This window comes from Erpetoichthys calabaricus, chromosome 4, assembly GCF_900747795.2.
Source record: "Erpetoichthys calabaricus chromosome 4, fErpCal1.3, whole genome shotgun sequence".
In the NCBI taxonomy this organism is placed as follows: Eukaryota; Metazoa; Chordata; class Cladistia; order Polypteriformes; family Polypteridae; genus Erpetoichthys; species Erpetoichthys calabaricus.
The window spans coordinates 250,431,649-250,454,115 of NC_041397.2; the positions used below are offsets into that span (position 1 = coordinate 250,431,649).

At 37.9% G+C, this 22,467-nt stretch overlaps 1 protein-coding gene across 1 annotated transcript in view; it reads left to right on the plus strand.

The window, feature by feature from the left end:
• Positions 1 to 7,748: 7,748 nt before the first annotated feature.
• il1rl1 (interleukin 1 receptor-like 1) overlaps positions 7,749 to 22,467 on the plus strand; it is a 28,564-nt gene continuing 13,845 nt past the window's right edge. Inside the window, exons 1-6 of the mRNA XM_028801186.2 lie at positions 7,749 to 7,927; positions 8,728 to 8,763; positions 15,694 to 15,841; positions 16,731 to 16,796; positions 17,308 to 17,434; positions 19,045 to 19,184. Coding sequence (XP_028657019.2) covers positions 7,829 to 7,927; positions 8,728 to 8,763; positions 15,694 to 15,841; positions 16,731 to 16,796; positions 17,308 to 17,434; positions 19,045 to 19,184 — 616 coding nt within the window. The 5' untranslated portion in view covers positions 7,749 to 7,828. The remainder of the gene's footprint in view (positions 7,928 to 8,727; positions 8,764 to 15,693; positions 15,842 to 16,730; positions 16,797 to 17,307; positions 17,435 to 19,044; positions 19,185 to 22,467) is intronic.

Sequence of the window (22,467 nt, forward strand, 5' to 3'; positions counted from 1 at the left end):
TTTTATTTCTCAATAAACACAATGTCAACCTCAACACAATCCTGAATTAGAATATCAGAACAATCTAGACGAGAACAGGCCACACAGCCCAACAAAGCCTACCATTCCTATCCACTTAATTCTTCTAAAAAACATCCAGTCGAGTTTTGAAAGTCCCTAAAGTTTTACTGTCTTCCACATTATTTGGTAGCTTATTCCAAGAGTCTGTGGTTCTCTGTGTAAATAAAAACTTCCTAATGTTGGTGCGAAATTTACCCTTAACAAGTTTCCAACTGTTTCCCCGTGTTCTTGATAAACTCATTTTAAAATAACAGTCTCGATCCACTGTACGAATTCCCTTCATAATTTTGAAAACTTCAGTCATGTTTTCACTTAATCTTCTTTTGCTTAAACTGTAAAAGCTCAGCTCTTTTAAGTTTTCCTTATAATTCATCCCCTGTAGCTCATGAATCTGCCTAGTTGCTCTACTCTGGACCTTTTCTAGTGCTGCTATGTCCTTTTTGTAGCCTGGAGACCAAAACTGCACACAGTACTCGAGATGAGGCCTCACCAGTGCATTATACAGCTTGAGCATAACTTCCTTGGACCTGTACTCTACATGTCAGGGCGCTATATAACCTAACATTCTGTTAGCCTTCTAAATGGCTTCTGACCACCATCTGGAAGTTGATAGCGTAGAGTTCACTACGACTCTTAAATCCTTCTCATAAGGCATACTTTCGATATTCAGACCTCCCATTGTGTATTCAAACCTAACATTTTTACTTCCTACATATAATACTTTACATTTACTCACATTAAATTTCATCTGCCTCAGATCTGCCCAAGACTGTATGCTGTCCAAGTTCCTCTGTAAAGATTCAATGGAATTGAGATTGTCTGCTAATCCATCTATCTTGGTACCATCTGATAATTTAACTAGCTTGTTACTTACAGTATATTCCTATGTAAATCATTTATATATATTAAAAATAGCAGTGGCCCTTGAACTGACCCCTGTGGAACCCTACTCTTAACATCAGCCAATTCTGATAAGCCATCAAAATCTCCTGCTTCCTGTGTCTGACCAATTCTGCACCCATCTACAAACAACACCCTGAACTCCCACTTCTTTTAGTTTGATGCACGCCCTCTCATGTGGCACCTTATCAAATGCTTTCTGAAAGTCCAAATAAATAATATCATAAGCTCCACTTTGATCGTATCGTTTTGCTGCTTCCTCATAGAATTTCAGCATGTTAGTGAAACTTGACCTCCCTCTTTTGAGCCATGCTGATTGTTCAGTAAAACTCCTGTTCTTTCTATTTGTTGCACAACCTTATCCTTAATAATTCCTTCCATTAATTTACCTGTGATGTATATTAAGCTTACTGGCCTATAGTTGCTTGGATCTGCCTGATTACCCTTTTTGTATAACGGGATAATATTTTCCATTTTCCCATCCTTCAGACTTTCCCCAGTACGCAGTGACTTATTAAAAATATTCAACAAGGGTTTATATAACTAAAGTGAGCTATCGTTTAATGCTGTAAAATAATACACATCTCCGGTACAGATCTGACTGAAGCATAAAACTCAATGTGTTCTGCCCTTGTGTGATAACGGTGTGCATGAGCAGTGCAACTTGTATCTTTGAAAGTTATGTGAGGTATAACACTGCCTCTTCACAACATTTACAATATTCACATATTGCCTGCTTAAAAATATTATGTGTAATACAAATAACACAATTCCATTTAGGCCAGTAAGTTTAATGTGATTACAAGAATTTAAAGTGTAATGCTTTACCCTACCTCGTTACTGGGAAATACAGTCAGATTACAGTAACTTGTTCCTTTGTACTGAGTGATCCCAAGACTGTCTTATGGTGTATATTGCCTAGAGTTGCACTCTTCTGAAAATGCTGGAATAGCTTCTAGATACTGCCTATGTTTTTAATCACATTAATAAAATAGAATTGATACTAAGAGAATATTAAGAAGGTTGGGCAGATTTCATTTAACGAAGTCTGTAACTTGTATATAACAAAAGAAATGTGTTAATGAAAGGTTATATTAAAGACACAGTTGTTTAGATGATATAAATATACTGTCAATAGATGAAGGGTTCTAATATGTCCTAATATGCAATATTGGTAATATACATTGTGCACTTAAGCAATGGTGGAATAATCTTACAGTCTTGGAAGGTCCAATTGAAGGTAACATCTCAGCCTTGAAGCATCTCCTGGATTGACTTTCTAAGAGAGTGTTGAATCAGTGGATTTCCATTATTTGTCAGCTTCTTATCTATACAGAGCAAAGCATACAGTGTAGATATAGGGCAGGATTTCCTTTTCAAGGCAAGAAGTAGAAATTCTCTTATTTCTGAAATTTTCCATAATCTCATAATATGTGTATTTGCAACCCAGTAATACTCTAGAACTGAAAGTTAATATTGACTTTTCCTCTTCAGCTTTAGATCTCTGATATTTGTTTTTTTTGTCCTGTGACCTCCTCCAATTTTTAAGCACTGTTATTTTGAAAGTTTCAATATAGAGAAAAGCCAAGCAAAATGACACCTTTTATTGGCTAACTAGAAAGATTACAATATGCAAGCTTTCGAGGCAACTCAGGCCCCTTCTTCAGGCAAGATTACATCTTGCCTGAAGAAGGGGCCTGAGTTGCCTCGAAAGCTTGCATATTGTAATCTTTCTAGTTAGCCAATAAAAGGTGTCATTTTGCTTGGCTTTTCTCTACATTCATAATGGCTAACACGGTACAACACCCTAGTACTAAAGTTTCAATATGAAATTATTACTCATCTCTATAAGATCTCCAATATATTCAGGGCTTACTTTGCCTTTTTTTTTGCAGAAAACCAATGTTATGTCTTTCCCTTTCAACAGGAAACGACAACTTTTATCAAGTAAACACAATTGAAGAAGAGGCTTGTATTTTAAAATGTCGAGCTTGTGAAGGTGTCCTTTATGTAAAGTGGTACAGAAACAGCAGCCAGATCCAAGAATTATCATCAAAAGAAGAGGAAAGAATACATTATCATTCATCCAAATTGTGGTTCCTTCCCGCTGTTTTGAATGACTCTGCAGTGTACATTTGTATTTGGTAAATCAAGCGTGCTATAAATTATTTTTGCAAATTGAACTTAATGTAAATTATTTAATTTAATGCAACCACACAACTTGGATACAGAATTGATAAAGTGTATAAGGTGTGGCGTGTGGCTGGGGGTGGTACCCAACCGGGACGCCCAAGAGGACTGGAGGAGGGCTTACACCTCCTCCAGACCAGGAGGGGGCGACCGCTCTGGTGGCTATGGGGACCACGAGAAAGGAGCATGGAAGCACAACCCTATAGGGGCCTGTGGTCACCACCAGGGGGCACCCCGTTGCCTGGAGAGCCCTGGTCCTCAGCACTTCTGCCACACCTGGAAGTGCTGGGGGGAAGACAACCAGGGACATCCGGAGTGCTCCCAGGTGTGCAGCCAGTACTTCAGCTACACTGGGGAATGCAGGCGGAAGATTATCGGGAGGCACCTGGAGCATGTCCGGGTGATTATAGAAGGGGCCTCCTCCCTCCGTTCGATGGCCAGAGTCGGGAGGTGGAAAACGAAGCTAGACGGGAGGAGTGGTGGTGCCAGAAAAGTGTTTTGTGTTGCCTTAAAGTGCTTTTGGGACTATGTATTGCCTGTGAGGTTCACGGGAGAGATGTTCCCCACAGGTGAAGAAAAATATAAGTTCTTAGTGTTTTACACGTGGCTCAGTGTGAGTCTGTGTCGGGTCGGGAGCTATATAACGTTCATATCACACTGGCGTAGTCGGCAGGATTTTGGTCCGTCCATTTGGGCCGGGACCTGCATAAAAAATTAGTGTGATATGGACACTATATAGGCTCTCCATGCATCGGGGCACCCCCTGTCGGTGACCACAGGCCCCTATAAGGTTGAGCTTCCAAGCTCAGTTCCCGTGGTCCCCAAAGCCACCAGGGTGGTTGCCCCCTCGTGGTCTGGAGGAGGTGTAAGCCCTCCTCCGGTCCTCCTGGGTGTCCCGGCTGGGTACCACCCCCAGCCACACGCCACAATGGATAAAATGATTACTGTGTTGATCTAGTAGCTTAACTTCTAGTAGCTTCAATCACCTTCGGTACCAGTTACATTATCCCATTAAAATTTGTTAAGATAGAGTTAGCATTAGTTTAGACTTATATAATATGGAAGCAACATCAGATTACAGTCAAGCTTATGATAATAAAGTATTTAACTTGACTTCTAAAACAATTTGTATTCATCTTCACACCCCATGAGAGAGACTGATCATCTTGTTTGTGCAGGAATTCAACGCTTTAAGGAGTACAGAATTGGTTTAAGCTTAAAAAATTTTAACTCAGGGTGCACACATCCTTTTTCTCACTTAAGTAATAAGTTCACATGATGATCAGTACAGAAACATTTGCAATGAAATCACTATTATTAAAATAAAAAAATGAAGAATTTAAAGTTGCCAATAGATGTGTAGGATAGCGAAAAGTCTGTAAATTTCTTCCAGATGGACCTGAACTGAATTTACTACATACATGGGCTGACACAAGGCAACTGCATTGTGAAGGTTAATGAAAACTGTGTAAATATATCAGACTGAGCTATACACTGAACAATTTGGAGCACAAAGCTAAACTATGAAGTTCCAGCTGTCGTTTCCACTGTCTCCACACAGACAGTGTAGAGAAGTTCACCTGTCCTAGCTGACCCGCTCAAAGAGTGCTGTTTTTATGAGTTACAGAGTTTCAAGGCTAGATGGGTATTAATAAAAAAAAACAATTCTCAAATCAGAAACAATATCTTCTCTAAATTGCACCTAGTGGACAAATAAAATGCAATATATTTGTTGAATTAGGGATTTTCAGATGCTTTAAAGCATGAGATTACACTTACTTGGATCAAGTTTCTTTGTGAACTATCATGCCTGACAGAAAAAGAGATCAATTATAACACAAAGAGGTATTTTGTCTTGATAAAGAGGTTATTTGTTGATTTTCTAGTGCCTCATTGAAATGTTTTAGTATGGTTACATATAATGGGGTTTTAATACCGAAAAAAAATATTTTAGATGTTAATTTTGTGATCCAAGTCTTCTCCTGATGCTGCTGATTTAGGCTGGGGCTCCTTGGATGGGAAGTTTCAGAAAATGAATGATGTGGTTCTGTGTAACAGTCACAGCAGGTCAAAGGACTGAGAGTGAGAGGCACTTCTGGGTGGGCATGCTGTATGTATAGTCAGTTATTCACTGCTCTTGTCTGAGTGTGGCTAACACGCTTTAATCTTATTTTTCCACAGTAGCGAATCTGAGATTCCAAAATTTGGAAGCGATGAAATTTTAAGGCAAGACATGTTTTTATAAATATACCTTTACTGTCCAACATATCTCCCTATCTGATATGTCCAAAGTGTTATTTTCCTTTTCTATACCACATACAACTAATGATAACCAATTTTAGGATCTCATGTTGTTAATCCTGACAAGGAGTTTTTCATTTTGTATTATGGTCTCCATCTACTTACTTCAGATTTAGAATAGAATACAACAGAACAGGTAATCCACCTGAAGCTGTGTGTGGATCCCAATGCCCCAATGGAGAAACAAGGACATTGTGCTGACACAAATGGTGCCATCCACAGTAGTCTATTTAAAGGAATAAGCAAAAATGCAAGCAATGGTATATTCATAGAAAAACACAATAGTTAACAATCTCTTAACATAAAGAAAAAATAGAGATAGAGATACAGATGACAATGAATTGGTCATCGAGAATGCAAAAAATTAAAAAATTAAATAAGATTAGTTAAACTTCATAAATTATAAATATATATATATACAGTATACACTCTTTAAATGTATATAATTTATAAATAATAAACTAACATATAAACAGATATGGATATAGATAGCAAAATTGAGCTAATGATATGTTAGTTAATATCTATCAATGAGTACAGCAACTCATACACATCCATAATATTTATAATTACAGTTACCGTGCACAAATACAATAACAAAACACAGTCCAATACAAAAATGAAATACTAGATTTTGGTTATTATTTCGTGTTCTATTTATTTTTCTGTTTCTTTTTTTTTTGGATGTGTATAAGTTGGTTTACTCACTGATAGACATTGAATAATATATTTCATTAGTATATTGTTGCCATCTTTGTAAATCTGTTGATATATTTATTATTTTATTAGCAATTTTTCTGCATTTTGATTTATTTTTATCTGTATCTCTATTTTTCTCTGTGTAAACTAATTATTGACTTCTTTTTTTCTCTAATTACATCAATGATTTTTGTTTATTCCTTTAAAAATATTACTGTGATTTAAATCTCCTGCTTATATTCATCTTTACAAACAAGTCTTCTCTGTCCATTGTGTTGGTTTATGGTTTTCTTCTGTGAAGGGTGACCAGTCAAGGAATGAGACATTGTAATGAGGAGGATCCAATCAAGGAAGGGCCACATAATAAGCAGTAGCCAATCAGAGTGCAATCAAAGTCTGCAATCTCAAAAGTCTGTGTTTTCACCCATCCAAATTACAATACTGAGGCCATGTTTTCAAAAGTCTATGGCTCAAAAATCTCCAATTTTAGGGGCTAGAAGCACTAAGGTAGTGTGAACAAAAAGTGAAACCAAAAACTAATGTCTGTGTTTTTAAATGGAAATGTAATAGTGTGGATGGGGCCTTCATCTTAACAGTTTACAGACCCCTTACAACTTGATTATTATTAGTCCTATGCATTAAGTCACACACATGAATGCTGGTAACACAGAGTGGCAGACTGTATGAAATTCTTTGGCATAAAGTCATAGAGTATGCATCTGGAAGAGGGGAAAAGCAACTTAAACTTTTTAACCAAGATATCCTTTTATAAAAATAAAATTTTTTTGCTGAGTTTGGTACTTAGAGGTAATTGCAAATCTTTCTTTGGCACTTTTATTTGTAACGATTCCCTTGTTTTTTAATAGGCACTGGATAATATAAAACTGATTAATGAGTGGCCACTCTGACATGCTACATATCAACAGATAGCTCCCGATATTCAATTTAAGTGCATGACATGCTTCTCTCCAGGCTGCTACCTCTGCTTTGTGTGAATGCCCCCACATTAATTGACCTTCAGATGATCCTAACACACACACACACACACACACACACACACACACACACACACACTCACACACTCACACACACACACACACACACACACACACACACACACACATACAGGGCCAATGGCCCTCTAGCGGTCCCAGTATTTCTGTCCCAGCATAACAGCATGTGTTGTCAGTGCCAGCCTCAGCTCCTCTCCATTTGCTCTGGCGTTGGTGGGCCTTGCCTCTGTCCTGTGCTGCTGCTTCTCCCCTGAGATTCCCTTACTCACCATTAAGCAGTGATGAGTCGCAGTGCTGTCTCATCAGGATTGAATAAAGTGCTCCACATGCAAGTGTTTCCTTGCTCTTCAACAAAGAGACAGATGCTTAGATAGAAACAGGTTAAGGGCACATTTCACCCAAATGAACTTAAAAACTCCATCTCATTCTTTTAGACACATTATTTGAAAATGAATTGGTAAGCGGTGTGGGTAGAAATTGCTTACTCTTTTCAAGATATCCTTATCTTTGTTTCCCTCGAAGTCAAAGACAATGAACTTTCAAGGTGGGCTTATAGACGGATCTCAACTTGAATTGTTCATGTTGGGGCCTTTCACTTAATTCCCTCTTTACTTTTTTGATTTCACAGGAATAATTTTGAATTAACTGTATATAAAAAGGACATTATGAATGAAGCACTGCTATTTACTCGCAAATTAATTTTACCAACTTCACAAATTACTTGTCCTGGTGAACTGCCTGATGTAAATGTGACCTGGTATAAGGTAATATGTGTTATATTAATGTTTATGCAAAATATGTTGCTCTTATTTCAGAGTATAATGTGAAATACTGAAATTTGTGTCTCATTTAACATGCGACACTTAAGGTGACCCTTTATAATTTGTTTCTGTATAAAATGGTCATTTGAATTAGGAAGGCTGAGCATCCTTATTGCTAAATAATTGGACAGTAAAACACACACAAGGAATTTCAAGCAATAACCTACTCTCAGTAAGCTGGTTAAACTTCTGGTGCTCATAGTGGCCAGATAAAAAATAAGCTTGAAAATGGCAATGTGATCTAGTGACTCTAGCAACTCTAGCTGGTTGGACTGGATTTATTTTAGACATGTAACCTGACTTCAGGCTGTTGGGGCTAACTGTTGTACTGTAAAGCCAAGTGGACTGGGCTCACCAGACTCCTTCATGCTGCTGTTTAAAGAAAAAACTTTCAAATTTAGATTTCACATTTCACAACCAGCGCTTTTGATATTTATACAAACATGCTGGATATGTTAAGGTCAAAAGTACAGAAGGTAAACAAGATCAAGGCAAGGGAAATTCTTTACATAACTGAAACTTTTGAACAAGAATGTGTGACTTTTAATATCAATAGCTGAAACTGAAAGTTGAAATCTCAACTCAGTTTAACCTTAAATTTGAACAATTGTTTTGTTAGTTAGAATTGGAGGACAAGAAGCTAAATATTTCTAGCTGATTCATTCTGAGCAGCATTTGTCACTCCTTGTATTAGCCTGTTGCTTTGTGTTATGACGGAAAGTATTCATTGGTTTTCCTTTCAGTGGCCAAAGGACACTACAGTTTTGAATGGAAATAAGGTAATAATCTGTTTAATTTAATTTAATGTATGGTTAGTTTTGATAGTTATACTACTACTACTACCATTATATATGTTAAGTGTTCACTATCAGAGTTGTTTATTTGTTTGTTTTTATTTATTAATCTATTCACCTTAAATAAAGGGTGTTTGTGTGTATGTCTTTTTCCCTGTCTTGCTTTTATCTCTCTGTCACACCAAAATATGGCACATCACCAACAGTTTCAGTAAAATTGAGCATATATATATTTATATTATCTATTATAAAAAAAAAATCTTGGAAGGTTGGAAGGAAACGACACATTATTTTCTCAGAGAGACACTTTCACGTCCTGTGAGATGAGTCTTAGTGCCAAGAGATTTAAACATGCCCAGGGCCGGAAATACAAGAAAGGGTAGATGACAAAGTAGAATGTCGTAAAGAATTCAAAAACGTTGTCGCAGTACACCTGCACAGCAGGTTAGAGATAATGGAAGTATGAAAATTCAAAAAAAGGATAGTAAAGATCGCATTAGTGCAAACAAACGGAAATGATTACTCTGTGAAATAACGGAACAGCGAAAAGAGATCGAATATATGGACATAGGTGATATGACAGAAATATGTAAATATTGTTTGGCTTTAAACTTTAAGTCGGAGACTTGTAGATCGTCTAATTCGTGTTGCCATCAGGGAAAAGTAGTGTTACTTCCCAATGAAGAGTCTTATCCACGAGAATTAAAAGATTTGTTGTTTGGTGAAAGTGAAATCCACATACACGAGCGGCAAAGATGCGAAGTGGCTGGCATGTTGCCCAGGCTGGGGGGTTGGCGAGCGAAGCCCCCTAGTATGTATATTTATATATATATAAAATTCTTTTCGCATTTGAAACGGAAATTACGTATGAAACGGAAATTACGTATGACCACAGAACATATTATAATACAGGAACTAATCAGTTCGTTTGTGGACGCCATTATTATATCGTCTTTACGAACTGTTATTATTTGTATGAGAGTTATTTTACTGATATTGAAAAGAAGTAAACACAAACACGCCGATCTATCCCATAGAAGTACACCCCGCATCGTCCTCTCCCAGCCCTCCTCTCTGGACTACAGCGCTGAGCCGTCCGCCGCCAGTCGCGTTCTGACAGAGAAGTTTTATTTATTCGTCCACGTGACTGTTTCGGAAACTGCCACATTGTAATTTTTTTTTAGTTGGCAGTACTTGATAGTAGAAGAGATGAGGAAAACAGCTTTGCGTCTTTCTACTTTTTAACTGCAGCGAGCTGTAAACAATGTGCGTGAGAACGAAGTGGACGCTGGGAGGCACGGAATGTCGGGCAGCTCCATGGGGTCGAGAGCTTCGCAGTTTTGGGCAGCGTCCTCTCTTCTCGCACTGTTTGTGACACTTCAACTGCCCCATCGGCTCCTGGGAGAGTGGAAATCTTTGTGAATGAGTGTAATCGGCGCCATCGAAGCAGGACTCTTTGTAAATTACCCTGCACTACTACTTACTGTTCCTTAAGGTGAGTTCGGGTCACTAAAACCCCGCAACATTCAAAGTTCCTTTTGTGATGAATTATTTTAAGAAGTAAATCACAGGCACTTAGTGCAAGGTTCTCAGGCAGAAATTTAGACGATCACATAGAAAATGTAATTTCTATACCACAGCGGTCGTGTAGCGCCTTTCACAAGGGATCTACTACCAAGAGATAATCCAAATACATTTTAACTACGGTTAGTACTAATTACCTGTTGTGTTATGGCGCCTTTAAAATGTAGTTTACCCCAAACCACTCCAGTAGTGCTCAATATATCTTTACTTCTTAAATGTTAATGTTTTACTGTTTAATAACTTATAGACTATACACACCTTTGGGCAAATTAAAATAAAGTCAAATATGGTCAGAGATTCCTATCTGCTTCCTGCTTCTTTTATGCTTTCGGCACCTTAAGTCGCCTCTACACCATGTAGCAACAATAGCTATTTAACAATAGGTTATTTAAACCTGAGGCGGGTATCAGAATGTTTCTTCCAACAGATGGCACATCACTAACATTAACGCTGCTTTTACAAATCCCATACCAATATGCATATAACAGAGACAAATGCATTTCATGGTGTACTACAAATGTTAACGGTGAGGTCTACGTTGAATACTAAGATTTTGACCCATCTTCGACAGGTAGCACTATCCTTAAAAGGACTTTTTGCCTTTTGCTGCACTAGTTGGAAAAAACACCTGCAACTGTGGGGAGTTACTGTTTTTATAGGCTCCAATGCTATAGATCATGTAATGCGCGCTCATCATTTTGGTGATTCACCCCTGGCTGATGTAACTTGTCCAACAGCAAAGTGCATGCAGTTGACCGATCTAATTACATTTGGAAAACCGGACATTGCTGCAAATTGTACTTTGATGTTTCCCAGTTCAGCCTCAGTGTAAGAAAATCTTATATATCTGGATGACAAATGGATAATACCATCCTATACAGCTAGCATGGTGCAACTCAGTGATGTTTGTGAAATACCCGATCATCAGCAAGTTCACATCTCCCTTTGTAAAACCAGCACCAGTTCAGCACACAGCTCCTAGAATATAGCTCTTGGAAATGAAAATCGAATTAGAAGTCAGTCATCATCACCTATAAGTATGCACTCTGGTCTTCTAATTCTTCCATTTGCGATGTCTTCTAACAATGCTAAGGCAGCTATGGTAGTTGGAATAGTTTGGCCATTCCATGCACCATTAGATTGATTACAATCAAGTGAATTAAATTTGTAAACAATATCCAGTTAATTTTGTTTGTATTTGGTATAGCCCACATCATGGATGTTAATCTAAAAAAGAAAGACCACAGAAACAGTAGCACTACTTTGACACCCAGTGCCGCCCATTTGCAAAACCAAGCCCAAAAATGCATACACAATGTGTGTGGCTTTATGCCAAGTTTAGTTTTTATACATCTCAAAGTGAGCATGAAAACAGACATACAGAACATTTTTGTGCGTACGCGCCATTTATACATATATAACATTTTAGTCAATTATATTATGAGTGAAACGGAAAAAAAATTTGGAGACTTTCCGGATTATGTGTTCTTAGAGATATTTTTATAAACTATCTTCATGGAGAATATTAATCTCAAAAATATGTTGGCATGCAAGTGAAATTGTTTCTAACAAGGCTTATTTGATATACACAGTGCCCACTAGAATTCACAATTTCACTGTGTTTTGCATTTTTACTTGAAGAAGAAATTCAGAAATGTCATCTGGATATTTTTATTTTGAAGCATTAAAACCAACATTTTTTAAATGACATTGTTTTTTGAAAGGAAGAAATATAACTTCCACGATTTAATATTTATAGAACCATCTTTTGCAGCTATAACAGGTTTTAGCAGTGCTTGAAGTGGAGTCTGTTACACTGATGTAATAATGTGTAGGGTGAGGAGTGTGGAGCAGTAGCTGAACGTCACAGCACAAGTTCTGTGGCTTTCCCCATTCCCCACAATCTAAGACTAGCACTGAGGTGCTGCCCAATTCAAGCACTGTGATTGAAGAGTAGGGTAGCGACTACCTTAGGATTTTAATGCACAGAGTCTGGAAGGGCTGGAGGTCAACTGTGATGAGACCCAGTATGCTAGAGTGCCAGCAAAATATGAGAATACCCGTACTCCACTCTGGTGAGTACCGGCCTACTACAAGCACTGGATTTCAGTGTTTGGGGTGAGCATGTACCAGCTCTGCACACTGTTCAAGGATGGTTTCTTGCAGTTACAAGTGCTGCAGTTTGTTCAGGTTTGTCTGATAATGTTTGTGTACTGTAATTTACATAAATCATAACAAATTTCCTGTTGGATTGAGATCAGAATGGGTCATTGAATCCTGGGCTGGTGTATCTGGCTTAACCCTCGACTGGTTCAGGTCATATTTCTGCAATAGGACTCTTAGAGTCATGATAGATGATTTTTCATCTGAATCAGTCCCACTCCCATGTGGTGTCCCCCAGGGTTCCATTTTGGGGCCACTACTTTTTTCAATTTACATCCTGCCTCTAGGTGCAATTTTTAGAAAACATGCAATTTCATACCACCTATATACTGATGATTGCCAAATTTATTTCTCCCTCAAGTCAACTGACTCCACTAAACCCCTTCTCAACTGCTTATCTGACATTAAGGACTGGCTGGCTGTAAACTTCCTTCACTTGAATGATTCAAAAACCGAGGTCATTGTTTTTAGTCCTGACCGCAAACAGACCCTACCCTTTGGCCTCGACTTTCTTCCCATTCCAGTAACTTCGTCTGTTTCCAATCTTGGAATCAAAATGGATATGGTCCTGAAAATGGATGTTCAAGGCAACAGCACAGTAAAATCCTGCTTTTTCCATCTCAGGCGAATTGCCAAACTCAAACCAATTCTGTCTTACCACCTCCTGGAATCAGTAAACCATGCATTCATTATGTCCCGGCTCGACTATTCTAATTCCTGCCTATATGGTATTAGTAAAGCCACTCTTTCGAGACTCCAATTGGTTCAAAATGCGGCTGCAAGGCTTTTAACTGGAAGCAGCATTTGCCAACACATTACACCGATTCTAAAAACCTTACACTGGCTGCCGGTTAGCTTCAGAATTGATTTTAAGATACTCCTCTTAACCTATAAGGCACTAAATGGTCTAGCCCCTGCCTACTTGAGTGTCTTGCTCCATCGTCACAATCCCCCTCGTGTTCTTAGATCCGCTGATCAGCTGCTCCTAACCGTTCCCAAGGCACATTTTAAAGTTCGTGGTGAAAGGGCTTTTTCCGTCTGTGCACCCAGGCTCTGGAACTCCTTACCTTTAGTGGTTAGGCAAGCCGCTTCAGTCGCCACATTCAAATCACACCTAAAAACGCATTTCTTCACACTGGCTTTTAATTCTTAACCTGTCTTATTTCCTTTTGTTTTTTGTTATTTCTCTGTTTTATTGGGTCCCTTGACCTGTTTTTTATTGTCTCTGTTTTAATTCTTTTTCAATGTTTGTTTTTCATATTTTATTTTTAGTCTTGCTTGTTTTTACTGTACAGCGCTTCAGTCAGTTGTAATGCTGTGTTTTTAAGCGCTCAACAAATAAAAATGGTATGGTATTGTAGAACATCCACTGCTTTATCTTAGAGCTACTTCTAGGTTACTTTGGCCTTGGGCTTTGGAATATCGTCCTATTGAAGGATAAACTTGTGCATTAGCCTTAGGCTGCATCCACACAACCATATTTTCATTGAAAAATGCAGACATTAATCTCCATTTGCACCTTCTGAGCACACTAACCTAGCATTTTCAACCCCTGAAAACAGAAAGCACCCAGAGGAAACCCATGGGAACACGGAGTGAGCATGCAAATTCCATTCATGGGGAACCCAAAAAGTGAGCCTTGGTCCCCTTGCTGCAAGGCAGCAGTGCTCCACTGTGCTGCCCAGAAATCTTTGCAGATTTACTAAAAATAATAATATATATTATTATATATTGTGACAGATTGGGGGCACTGTCATCCCCTTGAACCCTCAGACCACTCGTCAGACACCAGGTAAAAGTCCAAAATATTAAATTTATTATTATAATAAGTGCACAAAACACCCTCCACTCCACAATACTCAATAAACAATCAACAATCAATCACAATACACTATGCTCCACTCCCAGCAGCTTGGTCACCCTTCCTCCCAACTCGGCTCAGTTTGCTGGGGTTTCCCATAGTCCTTTTATATCTCTTAACCCAGAAATGCTTCAGTCCTTCACTTCCGGGTCAGATGAAATCTTCTTCTTTCTCTTCAACCCAGAAGTACGTCATTTCCTTTGTCCCCGTGACTGGGAAGTACTTCCGGGTTATATTGAAAACATAAGTCCCTGTGCCTCCCTGCAGCGTCCCCTGGCGGCCACCATGGTATCCAGCAGGGCTGTGAATTAAAACTCCAAGGTCCATGATGCCCTGCTGGAATTCGGGGCACCTCCATGTTGCAGGGAGGGCTCCATCTGGCGGCGTGGGGGTATTGGCCGGGATAAACTGCCGGCCCTATACCACAATATATAAATGTAAAGTTCAGAAAGCTTCAGTAGTTTTTAAATGATTAAATACAACAGTGCTTTATCTACCATGGAAGTCAATCCACAGAGGTGTTGTTATAAATGTACTAGTAATGAATTTCATCCAGATACTTTACAAAGGTCAAGTCAAGGTTTCACTTTCACTGTAGTTTGTCCCAGATTTTCACAACTGGAGCAGTTGGATGAAGTTTCCTGATTACAGTCTTACTATTAATAAAATGAAGATCTTTAAGATATTTTAATGCAACTTTGTTTATCATTGCACTAAAAAGTTGCAAACTGCTGTGTGTTGGTAAGAATTTCACTACATGTGACATGACTACTACTACTACTGCTACTACCACAATTTTATAAGCTTATTTTGTTCTAAAATAACACCTAAATAAAATAAATTATACCTACATAAATAAATAATATAAATAAATAAGAATCAAAATAAAATAAATTACATCTCTTCATATTTAATGGCCATAAACTTTGAAAGCTAGTTAAGGCTTTTGTATTTTGCTACCTAAAATTTAAGCTTCATTCCTTTGTTTTCAAGGCTTGGATGGAAACAATAAGAAAAATAGAACAATTTGGCCAAAGTGCTGTGATTTTCCTTTAAAGGGTAGGGACAGGAAGCGGGAATTTGTCCTGGCAGCAGCCATTGGTGCAAGAGAGACAGAAACCTCCCCAGAGGATATTCACACAAATGCCCAGCTAAGGCCACCACCATGCAATCTATTTTACAATACTTTCCCATTCCTTTATCAAGCCAGAAAGCTGTGTCGACTGCTCAGCCATATTATTTTTCTGTGTAACTTGGACTTGTGTGGCAGGAAGGCCATTGATTATATTTGATTTTTTTCTTTCAAGACTTTTGAGAAGTTGCCAGAGAAGGGACCAAAGCTTTACTTCCACTCCCCTAACCCTTCAAATGAATCACTTTACACTTGTATCAAGAGTGGAGTGCATTATGGGAAACCATTTCAGCTGTCTGGAATAGTACGGACTGTTTTAACAGGTAATTTTAAATATGTCACAAATTTAAGTTGTACTATTGAATCCAAGTATATTTAAATTATGAACTAGTCAGTGATTTTGTAACTGCTACTGTACCTCACATCTCCAGGTTTCTAGTTTTGGTCATTGTAGGTAGTTCTCAAATGTTCCTGTATATATGCTTTGATGTTCTCCCTCATCCCAAAGATTTTTTTTTAATTTGATATACTATATTAATCCCTGAGGAGAAATTGTCTTTTCGCATGACCTGTGGTGGGGGAGGTCAGAGTGCAGGGTCAGCCATTGTTCAGCGCCCTAGAGCAGTTTCCAGGTTAAGTTGTGCTTCTTAGGTCAATTAGTTGCTCTAAATTGGCCCAGTGTGAGTGTACACTACAACTGACTGGCACCCAGTGCCACTGGGATACCCTCTAGCTGTGTGCAACTCTGTACTGATAAAAGCAGCCTTAGAAAGTAGAGGCCTGGATAATCCATCTGTCGCATTTTTAATAAAGCTGTTTTGGCTGAACAAGCAAGCATGGTCTGCCTTTGACCGTTAAGATTCCTCTATTGTTAAGGATGATGGCATTTTTTCTTTTCCAACTTCATTTCAATGGCTTGGTGGGGCCCTGCTTTGTGAAGCTTGCTCGACTACTATGGTTTCAACCCGTTCATGACAAAGGTACATGTTTTAGTGAGCTTAAATCTGTCGTCCTAGTGTGTTTGCTCCTTCCACATTAAAAGGAATCAACAATTAGCAATGAGCTGCTTTATCCTAATGCCCCTCCATTTTCCCCAAGTCCATAGTAAGTCCTAATACCAGGTGTATTACATTTGTCCTACATTACATGTAAAGATATTAACATTTGAATTGCTTTATGCTTCTCACTTTTATGTCTGTTTTTCTTTGACAGTTCCATCTGCTTCATTGCCCCCAATAATTAAGAGTCCAAACAATGAGACTGTGGAGGTAGATCTTGGTATGTGCCTTTAGATCATCCTTTACAGGGTTGTCATGCCAGTCACTCTGCACCCATTATTTAATCTAGACATTATGAGGACATGTGCAGAGTGGCACAGAGTCCAGCACTCATGTCTCACAGGGTTTGACTCCTGGACCTGTCTCAAGTTTCTATGGAGTGTGCATGTCCACCTTGTATCTGAGGGGTTGTGGAGGATGGGGATTTCTGGGTACTTCAGTTTAAAGTGTGAATGTTAAGTTAATTGGGGGTTCTAAACTGCTGCTGGGGGGAGTCAAGGGGTTCTGAAGTAGACTGACATTTCATCCAGGCTTGGTTCCTGTATTCACCTCAGTGAGCTCTAGCTAACCATAACACTTAAACAGAGTTAAAGAAATCCAGTAATTTTCCACAAAATTACAGATAATTTTATTCAGATTGTGATATGTACCATATCATCTCCAGTTTTTTAAGTGCACTGTTGTGACAATTTAATATAGTTTATTGTAACATTTCCCTTTTGTATTATCAGGTTCTCCTAAAAACATTGTGTGCACAGTTTTCTTTGGATTTAACTCAAAGGATATAAGCAATATACAGTGGAAATTAAATGGGACCACTTTGAAAAACCAGGACGATTATATTTTACACAAGCAGAGGTTGGTATGAATAACAAAAAAGGGAAAATGGCAAATAACCAGTATGACTCACTCATTCATGTTTGTGGAAACTATATATGTTGGGCAGGGCTTGAACCTATCAAAGCAGTACTGGGCATGAGGCAGGAAACAGCTCTGTTAGTCTTCTGCAGTGAGGTTGAAGATATGTAAAGTGGTACCCTTACAGCTGTAGTCGAAGTCAGGAACCCACCAATTTACTTAGGGAAGTCTCTCTGTTATATAAAAAAATCCTGTGACAAGACAAGACTTTTTGAAGAGATTTTTTTCAAGTCCCGTGAGACTTTGGCCATGAGATTTTTTCAAGTCACACCCTCCTCTCAACCACATTCAAACACGCACACAGTACTCACACCTCTCATTCGTGTGAATTCTTTTGTTAGACACAGTTCCTGCTCTCTTGGCTCTTATAAATTTGAACGTTTTCCCTCACTTTAAGTTTCCAATTGAAGAAAACAATATTATGTCCAATTCTTATTGAAGAATTTCAGCACGAACAGTTATCAACAGAAAAAATGAGTTAACGGGCAATCCTAGCACAGAGAAAAGATGAAGTCAAACGAATTAACATCAAAAATGTTGATTGGTTACACGGCAAATTGGTTAAATGCTTATCAATACACTATGGCACAGATGGCACATCACAAACATTTGTAGTAATACATGTGAATTTCCCCTTGGGATTAATAAAGTATCTATCTATCTATCTATCTATCTATCTATCTATCTATCTATCTATCTATCTATCTATCTATCTATCTATCTATCTATCTATCTATCTATCTATCTATCTATCTATCTATTTATCTATCTATCTATCTATCTATCTATCTATCTATCTATCTATATATATATATATATATATATATATATATATATATGTTGGAATGGCAAATACAATGCATTTTAGTACTACATGCATTACAAAATACATTCTAATAGATGGTGCACTGTAAAGGTTAAAGCCAAGTTCTACATTGATTTCTATGATTTCAACCCATCTTAGATGGGTTACACAGCTAGTATTGGAACAAATGGGTTAAGAAGAAGCATGGCTGGCTACATTGATGGGTGTAGAGTCTTTTCACTAACATGATGTTGGATATTTTATTTCTTTAATGGTTATTTTTAATATATTTCAATGCTGAAATTACACAACAAGAAAAATTAATCAGATGGGTAAGACGGGTAGAGGCAGAAATAAATCATTAAAGAGTCAAAACAAAACTGATTCTCACAGAAGCATCTCTAATAGGAATTGGGACAGTCAGCTGGAAAAAAATGTACTCCAATGCAGATGCAGATATAAGATAAAGCATATATGAACATTTAATGAAAACTGACTTGGTAAGTAGAGAGGAACAAGAGATGTGAAAATGGCAGATTTTACCAATTACCTTTTGCAAGCATTACTTACCATTTTAGTAGTGGGTACCTGAAGAATACTTTGCTGCCCATATTTTAACCATAGTTGACTAATGGTGCTGAAAAATGACTAAGCACAGAGCAAAAAATATGTGCAAAACTTAAAAAAATTATGTTACAACTACAGGAAAGATCCACTAATGTACTGCTTTATCTGATTTCTAAAGTGGTGAAGAAGAAAATATGACCATTCACCGGTTAACTTTGAGCATCAAGAAAGTGACAGAAAAGCATTTTAATACTTACAGATGTTTTGCTGCGAATAGTGAGGAGTGGGTGCAAAGCTTCATAACCTTAAAACCAAGAGGTAAGTGAGCATTTCACTTTAAACATCTTAAAAATGACTTTGTTAGGTTCATTGGTGTGGTAAAAGTAAATAACAGTGGATATGCGTTTGAGTCCATGTCTATGTGACAACTACTACCAGAGACAGACAGGTGAATCTCTGGAAACTTGGCAAGTCACTACAATCCTCTTACATATGAATAACAGCTACATGAACACCTTTACACAAAGTGATGTCAAAGTGTACCATATTCCTAACCATACCAGGACTTCAACCCCACTTTACAAATGATATTGGAAGATAAAGGTGGTCAGGTATTCATTATTAGCAAATATTAACATTCTGCATGTTATTAAAGGTAAGTCTTTTTAGCTGGATATAAAACAATGAAAAATGACAGTAACATAGTCCAAGATTCATTATTTTCAATTCATAATAGCACAGTTACAGTAGTTATAGATAAGGTTGACTTTTGCTTGCCCTTTCTTGTTTTTCTATTCTTCTTTGTCAAAAAATGCTTCTTTTGGTGAGATATGTATAATTGGGGTCCTCTCATATGGATGTGTGCTCTTATTCTGGCAGTTTCTTTAAACTGGAGGAAATTATTCCAACTTCTGACAATCAACTCACAATTATGCTATTTGTTTTACAAGAAATTCATATACATTTAGAAGTTTATGCTTTGTACTGTAGTGTATAGATGTAAATGCAAAACATCAAATAAAGATATTTAGCAAGTGTTATATGACTACAAATCACACTTTTGTTGTACACTTATTTATTTCTACAATATGAGTTCAGCTCAATTAGCTGAATCATTAACCTAAAGCTTTAATGCACTAAATGGCTACAGCACTCTCATCCTTCTACTTTACTGGGCTTACTCCCATCTGCATGGACCAGGCAGCCATTTGAAAAGCATGTTTTTTCACTTCCCTAGAGGTTGTAACATGACACAGAATAGTAAACAGAAGGATGCAGCCTAAACTGCAGGTTGCCATAAACAATGCATTTTGAACGACACCGTGGTCAGCCTGTAGACACCTTTATCACATGGTTGACTCTACCAAGCTGTTTCAAGGAGCACTGCCTAAGGTCTTTCTTGCTGATTCCCATTAGATGTTACAACATAACCTTAATGTAGACTACATCTAGACACAAATGACGACCAGCTTGATACAAGAAATTTCAAAACTAGGTTTGCTTAATTGTATTACGGTGTTCCAAGCACTTACATGTTTCAAATGGAGATAGTGTTTTTTATCTCAGTTTTTAAGGTTTTCAATAGCGTCATCATTATAGCTTTCATTTCGCTTTTTTCTCTAATTGTTTAAGCCATTATTTCCCAATGATCAAACTAGGAGGTCTGTCATTAAAGTAGATGTCTTTTAGGATTCAGAGTAATTCACCCAGATTTAAATTGCTATTAATTGTTATTTTTAGGATTCAGTAAGGGTGAAAACTCTTCAGAAAAATGCAAAATAATAGTCAAGCTAGAAGAATTGCTTACAGTATTGCCTCAAAGCCAAAACAGAAACAATACAACTACAACAACAAACAGCAGTCATGGGACAAGTATTAATTTCATACTTATAGTCATATGAAAAAGTTTGGGAACCCCTCTCAGCCTGCATAATAATTTACTCTACATTGAACAAAAAAGATAACAGTGGTATGTCTTTCATTTCCTAGGAACACTGAGTACTGGGGTGTTTTCCGAACAAAGATTTTTAGTGAAGCAGTATTTAGTTGTATGAAATGAAAGCAAATGTGAAAAACTGGCTGTGCAAAAATTTGGGTCCCCTTGTAATTTTACTGATTTGAATGCATGTAATTGCTCAATACTGATTACTTGCAACACCAAATTAGTTGGATTAGCTCATTAAGCCTTGAACTTCATAGACAGGTGTGTCCAATAATGAGAAAAGGTATTTAAGGTGGTCAATTGCAAGTTGTGCTTCCCTTTGACTCTCCTCTGAAGAGTGACAGCATGGGATCGTCAATTCCCTTTTCAGGAAATGGAAGGCCACAGGCACAGTTGCTGTTAAACCCAGCAGGTCTGGCAGGCCAAGAAAAATACAGGAGCGGCATATGCGCAGGATTGTGAGAATGGTTACAGACAACCCACAGATCACCTCCAAAGACCTGCAAGAACATCTTGCTGCAGATGGTGTATCTGTACATCATTCTACAATTCAGCGCAATTTGCACAAAGAACATCTGTATGGCAGAATCCCTTTCTGCACTCACGCCACAAACAGAGTCGCTTGTTGTATGCAAATGCTCATTTAGACAAGCCAGATTAATTTTGGAACAAAGTGCTTTGGACTGATGAGACAAAAATTGAGTTATCTGGTCATAACAAAAAGCACTTTGCATGGTGAAAGAAGAACACCGCATTCCAAGAAAAACACCTGCTACCTACTGTCAAATTTGGTGGAGCTTCCATCATGCTGTGGGGCTGTGTGGCTAATTCAGGGATTGGGGGCCTTGTTAAAGTCGAGGGTCGGATGAATTCAACCCAATATCAACAAATTCTTCAGGATGATATTCAAGCATCAGTCACAAAGTTGAAGTTACGCAGGGGTTGGATATTCCAACAAGACAATGACCCAAAACACAGTTCGAAATCTACAAAGGCACTCATACAGAGTGAGAAGTACAATGTTCTGGAATGGCTGTCATAGTCCCCTGACTTGAATATCATCGAAAATCTATGGGATGATTTGAAGCAGGCTGTCTATGCTCGGCAGCCATCAAATTGAACTGAACTGGAGAGATTTTGTATGGAGGAATGGTCAAAAATACCTCCATCCAGAATCCAGACACTCATCAAAGGCTATAGGAGGCGTCTAGAAGCTGTTATATTTGCAAAAGGAGGCTCAACTAAGTATTGATGTGATATCTCTGTTGGCGTGCGCAAATTTATGCACCTGTCTAATTTTGTTATGATAATATATTGCATATTTTCTGTTAATCCAATAAACTTAGTGTCACTGTTGAAATACTACTGTTTCCATAAGGCATGTCATATATTAAAAGGAAGTTGCTACTTTGAAAGCTCAGCCAATGATAAACAAAAATCCAAAGAATTAAGAGGGGTTCCCAAACCTTTTCATATGACTGTAGATTGTGTAAGAATCATTTAGGATGCAATCCTCTTGAAGCTCTGCTTTAAAGCTCTAAGCTCAAAGATAAGAGCAATTCAAATGACCCAAGGTTGGGCAGGTTGGCAGTTATGGTGCTCCATGGAGTCTGGGATCCAGCCATTGTGGGGTTTTCAAGTGCCGTAGTAGATAATATT